Source organism: Carcharhinus amblyrhynchos, chromosome 2, assembly GCF_965287045.1.
Source record: "Carcharhinus amblyrhynchos chromosome 2, sCarAmb.v2.hapA, whole genome shotgun sequence".
NCBI classification, from domain to species: Eukaryota; Metazoa; Chordata; class Chondrichthyes; order Carcharhiniformes; family Carcharhinidae; genus Carcharhinus; species Carcharhinus amblyrhynchos.
In genome coordinates, this window is record NC_137325.1 from 48625902 (window position 1) to 48645521 (window position 19620).

General features: G+C 43.6%; 1 protein-coding gene across 1 annotated transcript in view; it reads left to right on the forward strand.

The window, feature by feature from the left end:
• The window catches only part of ice1 (KIAA0947-like (H. sapiens)), a 152674-nt gene that overhangs the window by 64244 nt on the left and 68810 nt on the right, over positions 1–19620 (forward strand). Inside the window, exon 2 of the mRNA XM_080214491.1 lies at positions 6275–6601. Within this exon, the coding sequence (XP_080070617.1) occupies positions 6275–6601 (327 nt within the window). The remainder of the gene's footprint in view (positions 1–6274; positions 6602–19620) is intronic.

Here is a 19620-nt window from a genome sequence, read left to right on the forward strand (position 1 = left end):
CACATCTCTATTGAACCATTCCTCCCTTAACTTGAGCTTGTGCCCCCTTGTGACTGTCATTTCTGCACTGAAAAAACGCTTCCAACTGTTTACCTTATCTAATGCCCCTCATAATTTTATAAACTTCTATCAGGTTGCCTCTCAGCTTCCATCTTTCCAGGAAGAAGAATCCCAGATTATTCAATTTCTCTTCATAGTTAATACCTTCCATACCAGGTATCCTCCTGGTAAACCTTTTCTGTGCTCTCTCCAAAGCCTCCACAGTCTTTTGGTAGTTTGGCGACCAGAATGGGACAAGTGTTCCAAATTAGCCTAACCAACATTTAATATAACTGTAACATAATTTGCCAACTTTTATACTCAATGCCCTGCCCGATGAAGGCAAGCATGCCATGTGCTTTCTTCACCACCTTTTCCACCAGCGCTGCCACTTTTAAGGATCTGTACTCCCAGATCTCTCTGTGTAGTTACGCTCCTGATGGTTCTGCCATTTATTTTCCCACCTGAATTGCACCTACTAAAATGCATCACCTCTCATTTGTCTGGATTAAATTCCCTCTGCCATTTCTCCACCTAATTTTCCAGCCTAGCTATCTCTTGCTGTATTCTCTGATAACCTTCATCACTGTCTGCAACTCCTTCCAATTTCTTTTTCCTAGAAAAAGGAGCACAGCCTGTTTAAAGTTTGTTGATATGTGTAACAACACATATTTAATACACTGCAACCACCTCAGTCCAGACATCTACTGTTTAGAAATAAGTTATTCAGAAATGTTTTGAACAGAATCAGGTGTTCCCTCAATGTCATTGGCGTCATTTTAATAGTGAGCAAAAATATGGATGATACAGTATTTAGATAAGTATAACTACTTTTATTACTGTTGTATAATGTTTTATTATTACTGTTTCAGGTAAATATTTATTTCTGCGGTATTTTATGGTTCACGCACATGTGATTGGGAATTCTAATGTATTTTGTCATCCAGAAAATTCAAAACTCAAGAAATGATTTGGTTCCAAGAATTCTAACAGGGGAGAATACAGTATATTATCCTTGTAAATTATTTTAGCACCTTCTCCAATATCTCAACATCTTTTTTACAATCTCCTGATTATTAAGTTTTCTATTCAACATAAATGTACCAATCATATGAAAAGAATTAGTAAAACAATAATTTGGGTTCTTTATTTGAAAATAGGACTACATATATAGTGGTAATTGGGAGGCTGAGTAGGCACATCAGCCTTGGAGTGCTGCTATTGTATTCTGAGTACAGAGACATGGTCCCCACCTCAAAAGCTGTCAAGAAATATTTTTAAAATTCCCACACATGGCATTTCAAACAATTAGCAAACAAAGTTTAAAGCACTTCACTGAAGCTTATGGATTTATACACAAGACAAGTTCACCCAGACTCAACTCACTTAAGGGTCCACCACATTGCTATGGGTCTGGAGTCATAAGTAGGCCAGACCAGGTAAGATCGGCAAATTTCCTTCCCTAAAAGGATAATAGTGAACCAGATGGGTTTTTATAACACTCAACAATAGTTTCAAGATCACTATTAGCGAAACTAGCTTTTTAATTGCAGATTTAATAACTGAATTCAAATTCCACCAGCTGCTGTGTCCTTGGAAATTAGACTGGCCATACTGGATTACTAGTCCAGTGACATTACCACCATGCCAGCTCGCTGTTTACTATGTTGTGCATAGGATAGCAGACTGCAACTCTTGCTGGTGCGTGCTGAAGGGCATTCGGGGGGAGATTCTCCCAAGAAATTTCTAAGCATCATAACAAAGAGAACGATGGTTTCATGGGTGCACGCCGCAATCCTCCCACACTCAATCACTTTATAGAGTGTTCGGAGTTTTGTGTCAGTACTAGGGTGGATGGAGAGGGTGGGTGGGGCTTCAGAGCGCTTGGGTGCCATTTCGCAAGGGAGCCCCGATCTCACAGTGCATTGGGAGACCCCCTCCCACAACCCATTGACATTGGGATCAATTCCCCCAACACTCATCAGTGGCATGTTCCCCTGCCGCCCCCCTCCACCACACCTCTCCCGCCCTCCCACCCCCGACATGGGTCACCAGCGTCAGGGCATTGGGGCTATCCTGATTTGTCTCCCTATTTGCCCCTGCTCAACAGGAACACTGACGGTGCCCAACCGGCACTATCAGGCTGTTCAATGGCCACTGCTGAGCACTGCCAGGTGGGCACCACCAGGTGGGCACTGCTGATGGGCACTGTCTGTCCATGCGTCCGACCCCTCCCCAGGGTCTTCAATGGCCTCTGAGGTCCTTGGGTGAGGCCATCATGCCAGGTCTCGCATTCCAACCATTATTTTGTAAATTGAGTTTGTGTCTGCATATGCCCTGTTTGTGAACAGAACTCCTACTCACCTGACGAAGGAGCAGCAAGCGCTCCAAAAGCTCGTGGCTTTTGCTACAAAATAAACCTGTTGGACTTTATCCTGGTGTTGTGAGACTTTTTACTGCCTTCATCAGGTGAGCAGTGACCAGCTAAAGGAACAGGGTGCTGAAAGCTCGTGATACCAAATAAACCAAATATCACTGTTTGCTGTGCAGATACATAGATTTGGGCCGGTGTCTGTGGGAGTTTGCACATTCTCCCCGTGATTGCGTGGGTTTTCTCCGGGTGCTCCGGTTTCCTCCCACATCCCAAAAACATGCTCTTAGGCTAATTGGGGTAACAAATTGTCCCTAAATTAGTCTTCCCTCATTCTCCCCCAATAGGTGTAGATAAGGGTCATGGGTAGAGGATGGCACTCATAATGTTAAAATGGCAGCGCGGGCTTGTTGGGCCGAAGGGCCTGTTTCCCGTGCTCTGTTGTTCTTTGTTCTTTCTAAACCTGTTGGACTTTAACCTGTTGTTGTGAAACTTCTTAAAATATATCTGGGATAAAAGTCTCAGTAATGGTGATGATGAAACCACTGGATTGTCAGAAAAGCTCATCTGGTTGACTAATACCGTTTAAGAAATGAAGTCTGTCATCTGTCCAGCTGACAAAACACTCCTAACCCACAATAATGTAACTGACTTCCCGTAATGCCACCCAGATATATCAAACTGCTGCAGAAAAGTCAAATAAGAAAATAGAGTCCACATGGGAATGGAATATCACTTAAGTTTATTGAACCCAGTCAACAATGCAGCATCATCTTGACTAACATCTGGGGACTGGTGTTAAAATGGGAAGAGTTATCTCACAGACAAGTCAAGCTTAGATGGTTATATTCGCAGCATCATACCATTATAACCAGACAACTCAATCACCAGCTGTGTATATGTCCTGTCCCGTTGACAGGACAGACCAGAGATGATGCAACGCAATGGTAAACAGTCAAGAGGGAATGGCCCAGTGAGTCCTCAAAATTGATTCTTGGCCCTATGAAGTCTCATGGCATCAGATCAATATGGGTAAGGACCTCTTACTCATTACCACTGCCACCTTCTCTCTATTAATGAATCAGGATTGTATGCATGTTAATGGAATGCAGAGCTCACCTCTGCATAACACCCCATTAACATGCATACAACCTCCCCTCCCCCATTGCTAGTCATAATCCCACCCCAATTTAGGCTCCATTCCCACCAAGGCCACACCCAGTCAGGCCCCCACTTAAGTCACACATTCCTGGCACAGTTATGGTGCTCAACCAGGCACTGCCAGCTGGCACTGCCCAATGTGCACTGCGTGGCCATGCCCCCAACCTTCCATGGGCTCAATTGCCTCTGATCCCCATCCCCCCACATAGCCTTGCTGCCTGGTCTCTGCTGCTGGAGTTCAGTAGTGACTCTTGCCAACAGCACGCTGCCAAGGAGAAAGATTCTGGGAGCTGGAAGATTCTGGATGCACTAATTGGATTGAAATTTATTCAATTCCATGCAAATTGGCTTCACACCATTGCTGGGCATTTAGCTGATCACATCAGGTTGCAAAGATTATGCGAACAAACTTTTAGCCTTGCTATCTTATTGGCTTGCCACGTCGCCAACAAGATCACCCCCCCGCACCGCTGAAAGTGGAATGCTGGTCTCGATTTTTGAGCTCATGCCCTAGACTGGAGCTTCAATTGCGAACCTTGTGACTCAGAGGCAGGAGTGCTGCCAGATGAGCCACAGCTGACAAAGGTGAAGAGAGAAGCACAGTTTATTCAAGGCACACTTTTTGTGTGTTTCACTGAACCCTTTGCCGAGGCCCTCAGAAGCAACCCAGGCATCAAAGGGGTGACAATCCCAGGCAGTGGAGGCACGCAGGTCAAAGCCTCCCTGTACATGGATGACGTGGCTGTCTTCTGCTCGGACCCCTCATCTGTTCGCAGGCTCCTCCAGGTCTGCGAGCAGTTCAAGCTGGCATCGGGAGTCAAAGTAAACCAGGGTAAGAGCGAGGCCATGTTCTTTGGGAACTGGGCTGACAAATCCTTTGTCCCCTTCACCGTCAGGGCAGATTATCTGAAGGTGCTGGGGATATGGTTTGGAGCGGCAAAAGCCAGGCAGAAACTGGGCTTGTGGGAGCAACGCTCCCTCTCCCTGACAGGAAAAAAACCTGGTGATCCAGTGCAAGGTGCTGTCTGTGTTGTTGTATGTGGCGCAGGTGTGGCCTATCCCCAAATCCTGCGCTGCAGCAGTGACGCAGGCCACCTTCAAGTTTATCTGGAGATCAAAGATGGATCGCGTCCGGGGGGAGGCGATGCACAAATCTCTAGAGAACAGAGGGAAAAACGTTCCCAACGCCGCCCTCATCCTGATGGCCACCTTTGTGTGTGGCTGCGTCAAGCTGTGTGGAGATCCTCGGAACATTAACAGCAAGTGCCACTACTTTTTTGAGGTTCTACCTGTCCCAAGTGTTGCAGAGGACGGGTCTGGCCACACTGCCGCAGAACGCTCCAAGTAGTTGGACCGTACCGCAGCACCTGTCCTTCGTGGAGAAATTTTTCCGCAAACACACCTTCGACCACATGGTGATTAAGCAGTGGTCAGTGCGTAATGTCCTTGGGGCCCTGAGAGAAATGGAGATGGCAGATCCTGTCAGATGGTTCCCTGAGCAGACTGTCAGTGTCATCTGGCAGAATGCCTCATCAGCAGAACTCACAAACAAGCACCAAGATCTGGCTTGGCTGGTGGTGAGAAGGGCGCTCCCTGTCAGATCCTTTATGCAAGCTCGAGGTCTCAACATCACCACACGCTGCCCTCGAAGCAGCTGCGGAGCTGATGAGACGGGTCGCACATCTCCTTGTGGAACGTGCCTTTGCAAAGAAGGTCTGGAGTGAAATGCAGTGGTAGTTGTCGAGGCTCGTCCCCAGCAGCTCGGTGACGCTGGACTCTGTACTCTAGGGGCTGTTTCCAGGGGCACACACTGAGACAAATATCAACTGCTGCTGGAAGGTCATCAACTCAGTGAAGGATGCACTTTGGTCCGCCCGAAACTTGCTGATCTTCCAGTTGAAAGAACTGTCCTCGACTGAGCGTTGCAGACTGGCACATTCCAAGGTCTAGGACTACGTGCTCAGGGACGCGCTGAAGCTTGGGGCAGCCGCCGCAAAGGCACAATGGGGAAACGCCACACTTAAAGGCCTTTTAACGGATGCAGACCGAGGGTCCGGGAACTGCAGAATACCCTCGACCTGCGTAACTGTGTGCCAATCTGAGAAATAACAGCACATAGTAAAATCTGAGGCATGTATATAGTTTTAATGTTTGCAATGTTATGACTGTAATTTGTATAGAACTGTAATAAAGTTTTAATTCTGCACTATGTGCAATTCATAGGCATGTAGATTTGCAACAGTTTATTTGACATTTTTATAAATAAAGTATATTGTTGGGAAAAAAATCTTTGACTGATCCTGAATAACTGAATAATTCTGGAGTTAAGTCTGATCCTGGAATACTTTTGAATGACCATGGGGAAGCCGTGACTGACCATGGATAACTCTGATCCTGGCGGATTTTTAAAGTTATTTTTTATATTTTATTCCTATCTCAAAGTTTCAAAGTCAGTGTTGCAGAGTGGACATGGCAGGCCCTTAATCCAGCTCCTTGCCTGCTCCAGAAACCAACTCAAATTCAGACTGAATTCAATCCCTGGTCCCCACAATAGATACAAACCATCTTCACCCCGACAACACCACAGCTTCAGCCTGACTGCTGAGCACTGCCTGGGGGCCTGGCCAGCTGCGCTGCCTGGGCAGCTGCCCGTTAGTATTTAACACATTCCTACATTTGTCCTGCCGTGTGTTTATCTGCAAGGCGGCATTATTCGTTACTCCGGTACATGTTGCCGTGCTGCGGCTGCTACCGTCTGCTTCTGAGTTTTTCATTGACGAAAGCCTGAGCTCGACGGCCGCCGCTTGGGGGTCCTTCCTATGTGTGTCGCGTGTTTTGGACGTCAGTGGTGCGACTCGGGCATGGCGTCGTTGTGGGGCCGGAGCGGGCCCCGGGGCTGAGTGCCGAGTGCAGCCGTTCCCTGGGAACATGATGCCCGGAGAATCCCGTTCACAGGCGGCCGAGGTGGCGGCGGCAGACCCGGTGACCGCGGGCTCAACCTCCTGTGTGAACTGTGATACCTTACAGCAGGTAAATGTCTGTCATTCCGAATGGATAACATTGCAGCAGCGGCTGGAAATAGACAGCAACACATAATAGTGAGCAATGCATTGTAATACATAGCGGTGTGTGGGATTAATGGATTGAAATAGAGCAATAATTTTTATAGTGATCAGTGGATAATGATGATGAATATAGAGTACATTAGGCTGAGACAGAGAGATGGTCTGAAATGAACAAAACAGACCAAAAAGTATAATAGGAGCAGTGGATCACAATATAGAGAACAAAAGATTATAACAAGGGCATACATTATAATAACAAGCAATGCATTGTAATGTAGCTGTCAATGATAATTAACTATTAGAATGTAAGGAAATACATTATAATAGACCTTTCAATTATAATGCTAAGAATGATGGGCTCACAGGGTGAATGCACTCGAATCAAATGGTGGGTTGTAATAACAACCATAAGACTTATAATCAGTAAAACTATTTTAATAGAATTAAAGATGGGTACAGATCATAGTGGAATTACATTAAAAAGACTTGTATTTACATAACGTCTTTCAGGGTGCGCCGAAGTGTTTTACAGCCAATGAAGTACCATAGAATCCCAGGATCCTTGCAGTGCAGAAGAAAGTCACTTGGCCATTGGAGTCTGCACTAATTCTCCAAAAAGAGCATCTTATCCAGACCCACCTCCCTGCCCTATACCTGTAACCCCACACATTTGCCACGGCCAGTCCCCCTAACCTGCACATTTTTTTGTACTTAAAGTGCAAGTCATTTTGTAGTGTAGGAAAGGCAACAGGCTATTTGTGCACAGTCCGGTAAAAAGAATGTGATAATGTCCAGGTGATCAATTTAATGAAGATTGTTGATTCATAAATATTGATCCAGGCACCCTGGAGAACTCCCCTGATCTTCTTTGAATAGTACCATGGGAACATTCATATCCACCTGAGAGAGCAGGCAAGGGCTCAATTCAACATCTCACTTGAAAGGTGACATCTCTGACCGTGGAGCACAAGCAGTGTTATCCCAGACATTGTGTTCAGCTATCTGGTGTGGGACTATTCTGATCTGAGACAAAGGGATGAGCTGCAGCCAATATCTGTATTACAATAGAGAGAGAGAGAGAGAGCATCTCATTATGACACAGAATGGATTACAATGGGGAGCAATTTATTACAGTATAAATATTAAATTATGATACACATCATTGCATTATAATAGTTTTACATTATACACTGATATTATAATTAAGTATAAGATTTAAAGGGCACTAAATTATATTACAAACAGTTGTATATGCAGTGTTTTGACTTGCATTTTGAAATTGTTTTTAGAAAAAAGAAACAAGGTTGAATTGTTATTTCCCTGAAATAAGTAAAACTATATAATTGCGATTTTTAAATTATATGGTTTTTAGATCTACAAAATGACATTTACTGTTTTACTTATTTCAAGGGAATAATGTTTGTATACAATAATGTGTCCAGTCCTTGTAAACAAATAAGAATGTGAAACCAGTTATCGTTTTTTTGAATTGCATTGTGATTTCCTGCTGTCATTGCTTATCTTTGAACTTTACTGATCTGGTATAACTTAAAATTCATATTTTAATAAACTTTTGCAGTCTTTGTCTTTCATAACAAGTATCTGATTTCTTGAATAACTTATACTTAACATTCCATGTGCTTTGCTATTTTGTATAAGTTAGTGGTGCATTTGTAAATGTAAAAACAAAGCAAATAAAAATTATATTACTAAATGGTGTTGTCGAAGGAGACTTGTTGAGTTGCAGCAGTGCATCTTTTAGGTCACTGCTGCTACTGTCTGTCGATGGTAGAGGGAGTGAATGTTTGAGATGTTGGGTGGGGTGCTGATCAAATGGGCTGCTTTATTTTAGGTAGTTTTAGTGTTGTTGGAGTTTCTCTCATCCAGCCAACTGACTTCTGTCTGGTAGGTGATAAACAGGTCTTAGGGAGTCAAGATATGAGTTATTCATTAGTGAATTTCCAACTGCTAACTTGTCCTTGTAAACCACAGTATTTATATGGCTGGTCCAGTTCAATTTCTGATCAATGGTAACCCACAGGACATTGAGATCAGGGTATTCAGTGACGATAATGGTATTGAATTTCAAGGGAAGAAGGCTAGATTTTCTCTTATTGGTGATGTTTGAGCGGCATGATAGCACAGTAGTTAGCACTGCTGCTTCACAGCTCCAGGGATCTGGATTCGATTGCCAGCTTGGGTCACTGTCTGTGTGGAGTTTGCACATTCTCCTTGTGTCAGTGTGGATTTCCTCTGGGTGCTCTGGTTTCCTCCCACAGTCCAAAGATATGTGGGTTAGGTTGATTGGCCGTGCTAAAATTGCCCCTTAGTGTCCTGAGATGCTTAAGTTAGAGGGATTAATGGGTAAAATATGTAGGGATATGGGGGTAGGGCCTGGGTGGGATTGTGGTTGGTGCAGACTCGATGGGCTGAATGGCCTCTCTCTTTACTGTAGGGTTTCTATGATTCATTTCCTGGCACTTGTGTGGCACAAATGTTACTTATCAGCCCAAACCTGAAGATGCCTTGTTGCATTTGGACATGAACAGCAACAGTATATAGAAAGAATCATAGAAATCCTACAGTACAGAAATAGGTCTTTCGGCCCATCGAGTCGGCACTGACCACAATCCCACCCAGGCCCTACCCCCATATTCCTACATATTTTAACCACTAATCCTTCTAACCTACATATCTCAGGACACTAAGGGGCAATTTTTTTTTAGCATGGCCAATCAACCTAACCCACAAATCTTTGGACTGTGGGAGGAAACCGGAGCACCTGGAGGAAACCCACGCAGACATGAGGAGAATGTGCAAACGCCACACAGGCAGTGACCCAAGCCAGGATTTGAACCCAGGTCCCTGGAGCTGTGAAGCAGCAGTGCTAACCACTGTGCTACCATGCCGCCCATATGAGGAGCTATACATCATACTGAGCACTGAACAAGTGAACATCCCACTTCTGATCTTACAGTGGAGGGAAAGTCATTGGTGAAGCAGCTGCAGATGGTTGAGCTTGAGACACTACCCTGAAGAACACATGCAGCAATGTCCTGGACCTGAACTGATTTACTTCACAAACATCTTGCATTGTGCTTGCTATGACTTCACCTAGTGAAGGGTTTCCACTTGATTCCCATTGACTTCAGTTTTGCCAGGATTCCTTGATGTCATGCTCAGTCAAACACTATCTGACATCAAGGGCTATCACCTCTTGAATTTAGCTCCTTTGTCCATATTTGGACCAAGGCTGTAATGAGATCAGGAGACAAGTGGCCCTGGCAGAACCCAAACTGAGTATCATTGTAAAGGTTATTGCAATATAAGTGTCATTTGATAGCACTTTCGACAAAACCTTCCATCACTTTGCTGTCGATCGAGAATAGACCGAAAGGCACGGTATTTGGCCAAGTTGGATTTACCCTGCTTTCTGTGGACAGTAAGAAGTCTCACAACATCAGGTTAAAGTCCAACAAGTTTATTTGATAGTAAACCCATTGGCTTTTGGGGTTTGCCGCTTTGTCAGATGAGTGGAGAGTGTGGTGGACAGGACAGATCTGGGCATTTTCTACATTGTTATTCAGATACCAGTTGTACTGATTCAACTTAGTTATGGGTGATGATTGTTCTGGACTGCAAGGCTATAGTACTATTGCCCGCGTGTTATCAGGGCTCAGTGCTCAGTCTTGTCATGTTACGTGGAGTGTATTGAACTAACTGAACAGCTGATTTGATTTCATTTGACCTGCATTTGAGATGCAACAGCAATAAGAGAACTGACGAGATATGTCATCTATTAGGTACTCCTGGATGATTGCAATTGCTTCTCTTTTGCACTGATCTACTGGGCTCCCCTATCATTGTGGAGGGGGCTGCTCATGGAGCCCCCTCCTTTGTTTAGTTGTCTATGATTGGATGCAGCAGGGCTGCTAGGTTTGATCTGATCTATTGGTTGTGAGATCGCTTTGTTGTGTTTATCGCATGCAGCTTTCGCTGTTTGTTGTGCAATAGTTCCTGTGTTGTAGCTTCACCAGGTTGCCACCTTATTTTTACGTGTGCCTGGTGCTGCTCTTGGACTCTTGACAGAACCATGCTCGATGATGGAGTTGAGGGATATACTGGGCCTTGAGGTTTACAGATCTGGTTTTATATGATTTTGCTGCTGTTTAGCCACAGCAGTGCATGGGATATCCTGTTTTGAGTTGCTAGGTCTGCCGTGAATCCATTTCATTTAGCATGGTGGTAATACCAGACAATATGATAGATGACATCCTCAATGTGAAAAGAAGTCTTTGACTCCACAAGGATTATGAGCTTGATTCTTACCAATATTGTTATGAACAGATGCATTTGTTGATGAGAAGTTAAGCAGGTTTTTACCTCTTGTTAGCCGTATTACCACCTGCTTGAGACCAGTGTCGTAACTATGCCCTTCAGGATTCGACCAGCTTGGTCAGTGGTGATTCTATTGAGTCACTCTTTGTGATGGATATTGAAGTCCCCCAGCCAGAGTACATCCTGTGCTCCTACTACCCTTTCTGCTTCTTCCAAGTTGTGCTTAATGTCAAGAGAGTGCAGTAGTTGGTCATTAGCAGGTTCTCTTTACCCACTTTTAACTTGATACCATGGAAGTTTGTGTTTGGATTCAATGTTAAGGACTTTCGGGATCAGACCCTCCTGACTCTATGCCATTGTGCTGCTACCTCTAGTCACGCTGTTCTGCCAGTGGGATTGGACCTACCCAGGAATGGTGATGAAGGAGCTTATAACATTGACTGTGAAGTATGATTGGGTACCTGAACTCGGAATGAAATTAAAATCAGACACATGGAGAAAATACATAAGGTAGAGTTGTGTTCCTTGGAATTTTAAAGGTCGTAAAGGATTTGAAAGAAATTTTCAAGCTATTCAGGGGAACAGATAAGGTGGACAGAGAGGAATTTTTCAGGAGTAGAATTGAGAAATATTTCTTAGGGAAAAGGATGGTAAATGTTTGGAAATCTTTTCTGCAAACCAAAATTGATGCCAGATCAATTGTTAATTTTAAAACTGAGATTGTTTTAGCGAGCCAAAGGTTTTCAGGAAAATGGGGCAAAGATGTGAGTATAAGGGGTTAGGTTGCTTATCAGGAGTGATCTCATTAAATGATGGAACAGGCTTTATAGGGTAAATAATTTACTCCTTTTCCTATGTACCTGGATAGTAATTTAGGAATGTGAATTCTGGATTTGAATGATGTAAAGCTTAACTGCCTTTTAATGGTAATTGGTTACCTAACCTTACAATCTTGCTTTGAGTGGATTGGTGGTTGTGATTCTCCACTGTATGGCTCAAGGAGCTGGGAGATGCAAAGCTAGGATGCTTCATAAGTGTGGAATAGGAACATGAGAACAGGAAGGAAGGTTTTGTAAATAGGACATGTGCAGGATACAAGATTGTTTGTAAATTGTAATAGTTTATGGGAAGTTATTGTGCTTAGAGCAGTTCTCGTTGTGGATCAAGATTTTAGAAAATTTTCTGCCATTTATGGTTAAAAAAAAGAAATAATCATACTTCTGAGTAACTGAGAAATAATTTGGAGAAATAAACAGGAAGGAGGTCTGGATGAAACAAACTAAAAGGCCTGCAGAGGCTGGATATCTGAAAATTGTGGAAACAGCCATTAGATCAGGCAGTACTTGGAGAGAATAGAAAAGACCCGTTATCAGAGCACCTGAAAAGTCAATTACAGAGTAATTTAATTTAAATGATGTGATGATTCAGTTCTAGAAAGTGAAATTCCTGTTGACTGCATTGATTTATATTGCTTTGTTGGATATTGGAATTATCAGGAGTAGATTGCCTTTTATGTCATTCATAATCTGGAGGGAAACTGGAGCAGTCAATATGTGTAGCAATATAGCTAATCTCAGAGTCAGGCGTTTGTGGGTTCATGTTCCACTTCTGTGATTTGTACACTGGACTGAGAATCGGCTGTAGTGCTAGGAGAGCATTGCACTGGTGGAGGTGCAGTCTTTCAGATGACCTATTTAACCAAGGCTAATTTCCCCTCTTGGGTGGATATAAATTAGCCCATAGCATTATTTTGAGAAAGGTCAGGGAGTTCTCACCAGTGTCCAGCTGATATTTAAACCGAAACTAAATTCATCAATGAATTTATAACAGATAATTTGATTATTTATTTCATCTCTGTTTGGGGAACTTGTTGTGCAAGTAAGCTGCCATTTGTCTTCATGATAACAGCAACTATACTATAACCATACTTTCTTGGCTATGAAGTGTTTTGGGGTGTCGTAAGGTTGTGGAAGACAGATGGAGATCAGTTTTTTCTTATATGAGGGACTAAGAACTCACCTTGTATATTTGTTTACGAAAGATATAAAGATATGCACCTTGTTATATTTTTTAAAATATCAAACTGGACAAAGATCTAACATGGCTGAATCTATGTCTGCCTGTGAACCCAAACCAAAGAAGCTATCCAGTCAAATCGAAGAAACTCAAATCTCAAGTTATCCCTCAAGAGCCAATAGTAACCCTTTTGTGAGCTGCACAAAATTTGAAAATTGAAAATTTGGAAAGAACTTTACCCAAGGCCACCTTCATTTCATTACCCAGACTGATAGGAGTCTGCTCGTCTGCTAAGACTGCAACCTTCATTTCAATTCTTAATGGTTGAGATATTTAGTGATTTTTGGTGACCCAAGTGAGGGATACTATCCCTTATCAAAGATAGTGTGGAGAGGTAGGAGTTGAGATAGGCCTCTGGTTTGTAGAACCAATAATATCGCCTTGCTGGACTGCAAACTGTCAAACCCTCTACTTTTTATCATCTAATGAGCAGCGCTGCCCCAGGATGAATAATTAGCCCCACCTACATTCCACCATCGCAAACAAGATTGATTCATCTCTGCATGCCTAACTCATCATGTGACGTCAACACCACTGGAAAAGTGAATTATCCAGCATCGGTTTTCAGTCCACTGACCTCCATGAAAGTATTGGATTTCCATTCTGGACTCTGGAACCCATGAGAAACACTATTTATTTTCTCTGTGGTCTCTGCACTGTAAATCATTCTTTTCTCTATCTATCTTTTACTGTATGAATGTAAAGGATGTGGAGATGCTGGCGTTGGACTGGGGTAAATACAGTAAGAAGTCTGACAACACCAGGTTTAAGTCCAACCAATTTATTTGATAGTAAACTCACAAGCTTTCGGGGTTTGCCCCTTCGTCAGGTGAATGGAGAGTTCTGGCCTCAGACAGAACATATAACAGCACTTACAGATTACTGATTAGAATGTGAGTCTTTTCAACTAACCTGCTATTCAAGTCTTAAAGATGCCGACAATGTGAGTGGAGACAGCCGATGAACCAGAACAGCTGACAGAGAGATCCGCAGTGCAGCACCCGAAGAGGAAGGTGTCCAATTGGACTCCTCTGGAAGGCCGTTGTCCTTGACTGGACATGTATGCCCAAGCTATCAGGAGGTACGCTAACGCCAGATTCATCAGCCGCACTCACAAGACAGCCCCGAACGTCACCCAAGCGCAACGCAATGCCATCCACGCTCTCAAGGCCAACTGCAACATTGTCATCAAACTGGCAGACAAAGGAAGGGCCATCATCATACTGAACAGAACAGATTACTGCAACTAAACAATGAGGAGCGCTACAGACAGTTACCTGCAGATCCGACCAAAGAACGCACCCGTCAACTCAACACTCTGATCGAGACCTTTGATCCGGACCTTCAGAGCACCCTCCATGCTTCATCCCATATACTCCCCGCATTGGAGATCTCTACTGCCTCCCAAAGATATACAAGGCAAACACGTCTGGCCGTCCCATCGTATTGGGCAATGGGACCCTGTGCGCGAACCTCTCTGGCTATGTCGAGGCATCCTGAAACCCATTGTACAAAGAACCCCCAGCTTTTGTCGCGACACTACGGACTTCCTACGGAAACTCAGCACACATGGAGCAGTTGAACCAGGGACGCTACTCGTCACGATGGATGTCTTGGCGCTCTACACCAACATCCCCCATGACGATGGCATTGCAGCACCCACCTCAGTACTCAACGCCGACAACTGCCAGTTTCCAGATGCAATTTTACAACTCATCCGCTTTATCCTGGACCACAATGTCTTCACCTTCAACAACCAGTTTTTCATCCAGACGCACGGAACAGCCATGGGGACCAAATTCGCATCTCAATATGCCAACATCTTCATGCACAGGCTCAAATAAGATTTCTTCACTGCACAAGACCTTCAACCAATGCTATACACTAGATACATCAATGACATTTTCTTCCTTTGGACTCTTGGTGAACAATCATTGAAACAACTATATGATGACATCAACAAGCTCCATCCCACCATCAGACTCACCATGGACTATTCTCCAGAATCGGTTGCATTCTGGGACACATGCATCTCCGTCAAGGACGGTCACCTCAGCACCTCACTGTACCACAAGCCCACAGACAACCTCACAATGCTCCACTTCTCCAGCTTCCACCCTAAACACATTAAAGAAGCCATCCCCTGCGGACAAGCCCTCCATATCCACAGGATCTGCTCAGATGAGAAGGATTGTGACAGACATCTCCAGACGCTGAAAGATGCCGTCATAAGAACAGGATATGGCGCTGGACTCTTCGAAGCATGGTACGTTGAGGAGACCATGCAGATGCTATGACAGCGGATGAATGAACATGGCTCGACAATCACCATGCAAAACTGTTCCCTTCCTGTTGGGGAACACTTCAGCGGTTATGGGCATTCGCTCTCTGACCTTCAGGTAAGCATTCTCCAAGGCGGCCTTCATGACACACGACAGCGCAGAGTCGCTGAGCAGAAACTGATAGCCAAGTTCCGCACACATGAGGACGGTCTCAACTGGGATCTTGGGTTCATGCTGCACTATCTGTAACCCCCATGACTTGCCTGGGTTTGCAAAACCTCACCTACTGTGCTGTCTGGAGACAATACACATCTCTTTAACCTGTGATCAGTGCTCCTTCCACTCACATTGTCCGGAAAGCTTGTGAGTTTACTGTCAAATAAATTGGTTGGACTTAAACCTGGTGTTGTCAGACTTCTTACTGATGTAAATGAAGCAGCATTGTGATCCTTCTCCCATGTTCTGAGTGTGTACAGATAAACTAACCTATTTGAGTTCACCCTATCTTGAGTTTGCAGTGGGATTATTAGGAGACATTGGACACCAAAACCGAGGGGTTGGGAAACACATCATCACTTACAAAAGGAGAAGCAAATTTTACAAACCTGTTTTTGCCGATGAGTGGTGAGAGGAGAACATAATGCTGCTTAAATTAATCTCTTTCATGTCCATAACACAATTAATATGTTGATCCACTGAATGTTGTAACTTAGATCAGAGCAGTATCACAACATGTAATTTTTAAAAAGTGCATATTTCCAATGTTGTTGTCCCAGTACTTTGTAATGCTGCTGAACTATGACATTGGCTTTACACTACCTTGAACTGGCAGACATGGAGAGATTTAAAACTGATATAGTTTTCAAACTGAATTTACAGCTTTCAGTTGAATAAAAATTCATATTCAGAGTTGTTTGCACAAGTGGTGTTTTAGTGACTTGCATAAATGTGCTATAGTTAATCACGGTAACAGGTTGAAGTGAAGTTAGAAAACAAATAAGTGAAATGAGAGTAATGCTAAGACTAAATTTGCTGTTTCATAATGTGACTGCTACTGAAGAAGAAAGTAAACTAGTCTGTGATAGAGGCGTAGATATATATATCTGCAGTCTACACAAAGAAAGGTTATTAGAGCTTTGGTTTAACATCTCCTCTGAAACACGGCACCTCTGAAAGTTCAGCACTCCCTCAGTATTACACTGGATTTGCAGCCTTGATTTTATGCTCTATTCTGAGCTACTGATGGTGGATATTAATCTGTAGATACTATTAAGACAGGGGCGTTAAGTACTTTCATTTCTGTGAACTTGCCATTGCAGGATGCTTTGTTCTATATAAAATTGCTGAACTAACCTGATCAGATCATGTACAAGATAGGGGTGTACACATTGGTCCAGATCATCCTTTCAGTGGCAATGCGGAACACATTATTGTTGCCTGCAATAATTATTGTGCCCGGACCTTTCTCACAATGGATTTTGAATTCCAATTGTAGCAGTGATGGATCAATGCAGCCTTTCAAGAGGAATACCGGCAACTGCTAGAAGATGGGCAAAGAGAGGACACACTCTCTGGTTTTATAACATTAGCTGCCATATTCAGGGAAGTCCTTTAAAGGCGTCAACTTCCAGTGCGTGGGTTACTAGGTGAGTGAGTAGATTAGTGGGAGGGTGAATGTATAGTGAGATAAGAGCAAATGGTTAGGTTTGGATTGTTGTTGGATTGGGGGTGCAGTCAGGTCTGTGGTGGGTTGTGGGGATATTATTTAAATGGAGAAATACTGCAGAAAGCTGTAACACATTGGGCTTTGCGGTTTCATATGCATGACACACAGAAAGCTAGCACGCAGGTGCAGCATGTGGTCAGGAAGGCTAATGGAATGTTGGCCTTTATATTCCAACGCCCTTGAAATAAGAGCTGGGAAATCTTGCTGCAACTTGACAAGGTACTGATGAAACCAAAACTGGAGCACTGTGAGCAGTTCTGGTCCCCTTATATAAGGAAAGAGATTTCATTGCAGGCAGTTCATGACAGGTTCACTAGAATGATCACAGTTATAGAGGGATTGTCTTGTGAGGAAAGGTTAAAAGGTTGGGATTCTACTCATTGGAATTTAGAAGAATAAGAGGTGATCACTTTGGGACATATAGGATTCTTAAGGGGATTGACAGGGTAAACGCTGAGAGGATATTTCAAAGAACAAAGAACAACACAGCACGGGAAACAGGCCCTTTGGCCCAACGAGCCCGCGCCGCCATTTTAACATTATGAGTGCCCTCCTCTACCCATGACCTTTGTCTACACCTGTTGGGGAAGATTGAGGGAAGACTAATTTAGGGACAATTTGTTACACTGATCAGCCTTAGAGCACGTTTTTGGGATGCGGGAGGAAACCGGAGCACCTGGAGAAAACCCACGCAATCATGGGGAGAATGTGCAAACTCCCGCAGACACCAGCCCAAATCCATGTATCTATACAGCAAACAGTGATAGTCACTGAGCATGTCATTTCCTCGCAAGGGAGAGTGTAGGACCAGAGGGCACCAATTTAAGATTGTGATGAGGAAGGATTTCTTCTCTGAGGGTTGAGAGTCTTTGGACCTCCTTGCCACAGAGAGCTGGAGGTAGAATCTTTTTATATATTTAAGGCTGAAATAGATATTTGATGAGTAAAAGAATCAAGGATTACAGAAAATGGGCAGGAAAGTGGATTTGAGGAATTTTGGATTAGCCATAATCCTATTGAATGGTAGAGCAGGCTCAGGGGGCAGATGGCCTGTTCCCGTTCCTGTTTCTTATGTTTAAGTTTATTAGTGTCACAAGTAGGCTTACATTAACACTGCAATGAAGTTACTGTGAAAATCCCCTAATTGCCACATCTCCAGCTCCTGCTCGTGTTAGACTGAGAGAGAATGTAGCATGGCCAATACACTTAGCTAGCATGTCTTTCGGACTGTGGGAGAAAACCCGTGCAAACTCCACACACAGTGACCTAAGTTGGGAATCGAACTCTGGTCCCTGGCGCTGTGAGGCAGCAATGCTAACCATGGTGCCACCCTGCTGCCTCCAGTCGGAGGGATGTTTGTGGGAAAGAGCAGCTGATTAGGAGGATGATTGAGGGCTTCAGTTGTGGTGCTTGGTTCAGTCACACTGGCTAATCACTGAGTTATACCAGAGATTAACCAGCATAATATTTTCAGAGTAAGTATCCAGCTAAGTATCTAACCCCAAGAGTCTGACACCAGATCAGTGCAAGAGATTCTCACGTAGTGTCCTGGGCAGTGCAAATCAGCCCATTGGAAGTTTAAACTTTCCAGGAAATTACAGTGCCTGTGTGTGTGTACTGGACTTCCACAAGGTCCTGATGTGTGTCACAAACTTCAGTCTGGATTTTGCTGCTCTGAATCTTGGAACATTTGGATCTTCGTGAAGCTGCAGAAAATAGTGGACAACGGACACTTTGCTCTAAGTTTGGGCCAGTTGTGTTTCCCAAAATGATGTTCTTAGGTATGGAAAAGCACACAGTAGGAACCCTACCACTTAGGAGACAAGATTGCAGAGAATGCGTTTATGCAGTGGCTTGAGGGATGCTTGCAATTAATCACTGGACTCTCCTAATGATCTTACAATGGGAAGTCTGGATTTGCTGATAATGATTGTCATCCTGATTTATGTCAAGTGCCTGTAAGCAAACTAAGTCTTGTGTTTGTGAAGCTAGAAGTAATGTGCAGCTGGTGGTTTGATTAATGTTGGGCACTTATGGGTTAGCAAGTGTTATCTGTGCACAGATGGATAGGAGTGAAATACACCAGCGGACCATTCAAACTGTAGAACTTTGTAGCCCATTGTTTGAAGTCATGACAAAAAATTGACATAATTGTACGTAAACACCACTATATCACGGGCAAATATAAATCAATGACTTTAGGAATGGACAGCTTTAATGAATCATCTATGGTATAAAATAAATCAATCTGTTAACAATTTTCAGTGTCTTGCAATTGTTTACTCCATCCTTAAAGATGTGCTGAATGAACCAGACAACCTTGAATCCATCCCCTTGCTTACTCCGAAACCCAAATTTCAATTGAATCTAATTCGTGGTTCTCACAAGAGAGACAAACAAGATCCAAGCTGACTAGGTATGGCATTGCACTCCTTCTTGGGCTGAATTTGCACTTGATCTTAGCCAAAAGTTAACGTTCTTAGATTAACGTTTCACTAGTTGCTAGTCATTGCATTTATAACCTCTTCATTACTCTATGAACTCTATCCTACCATCTTGCAC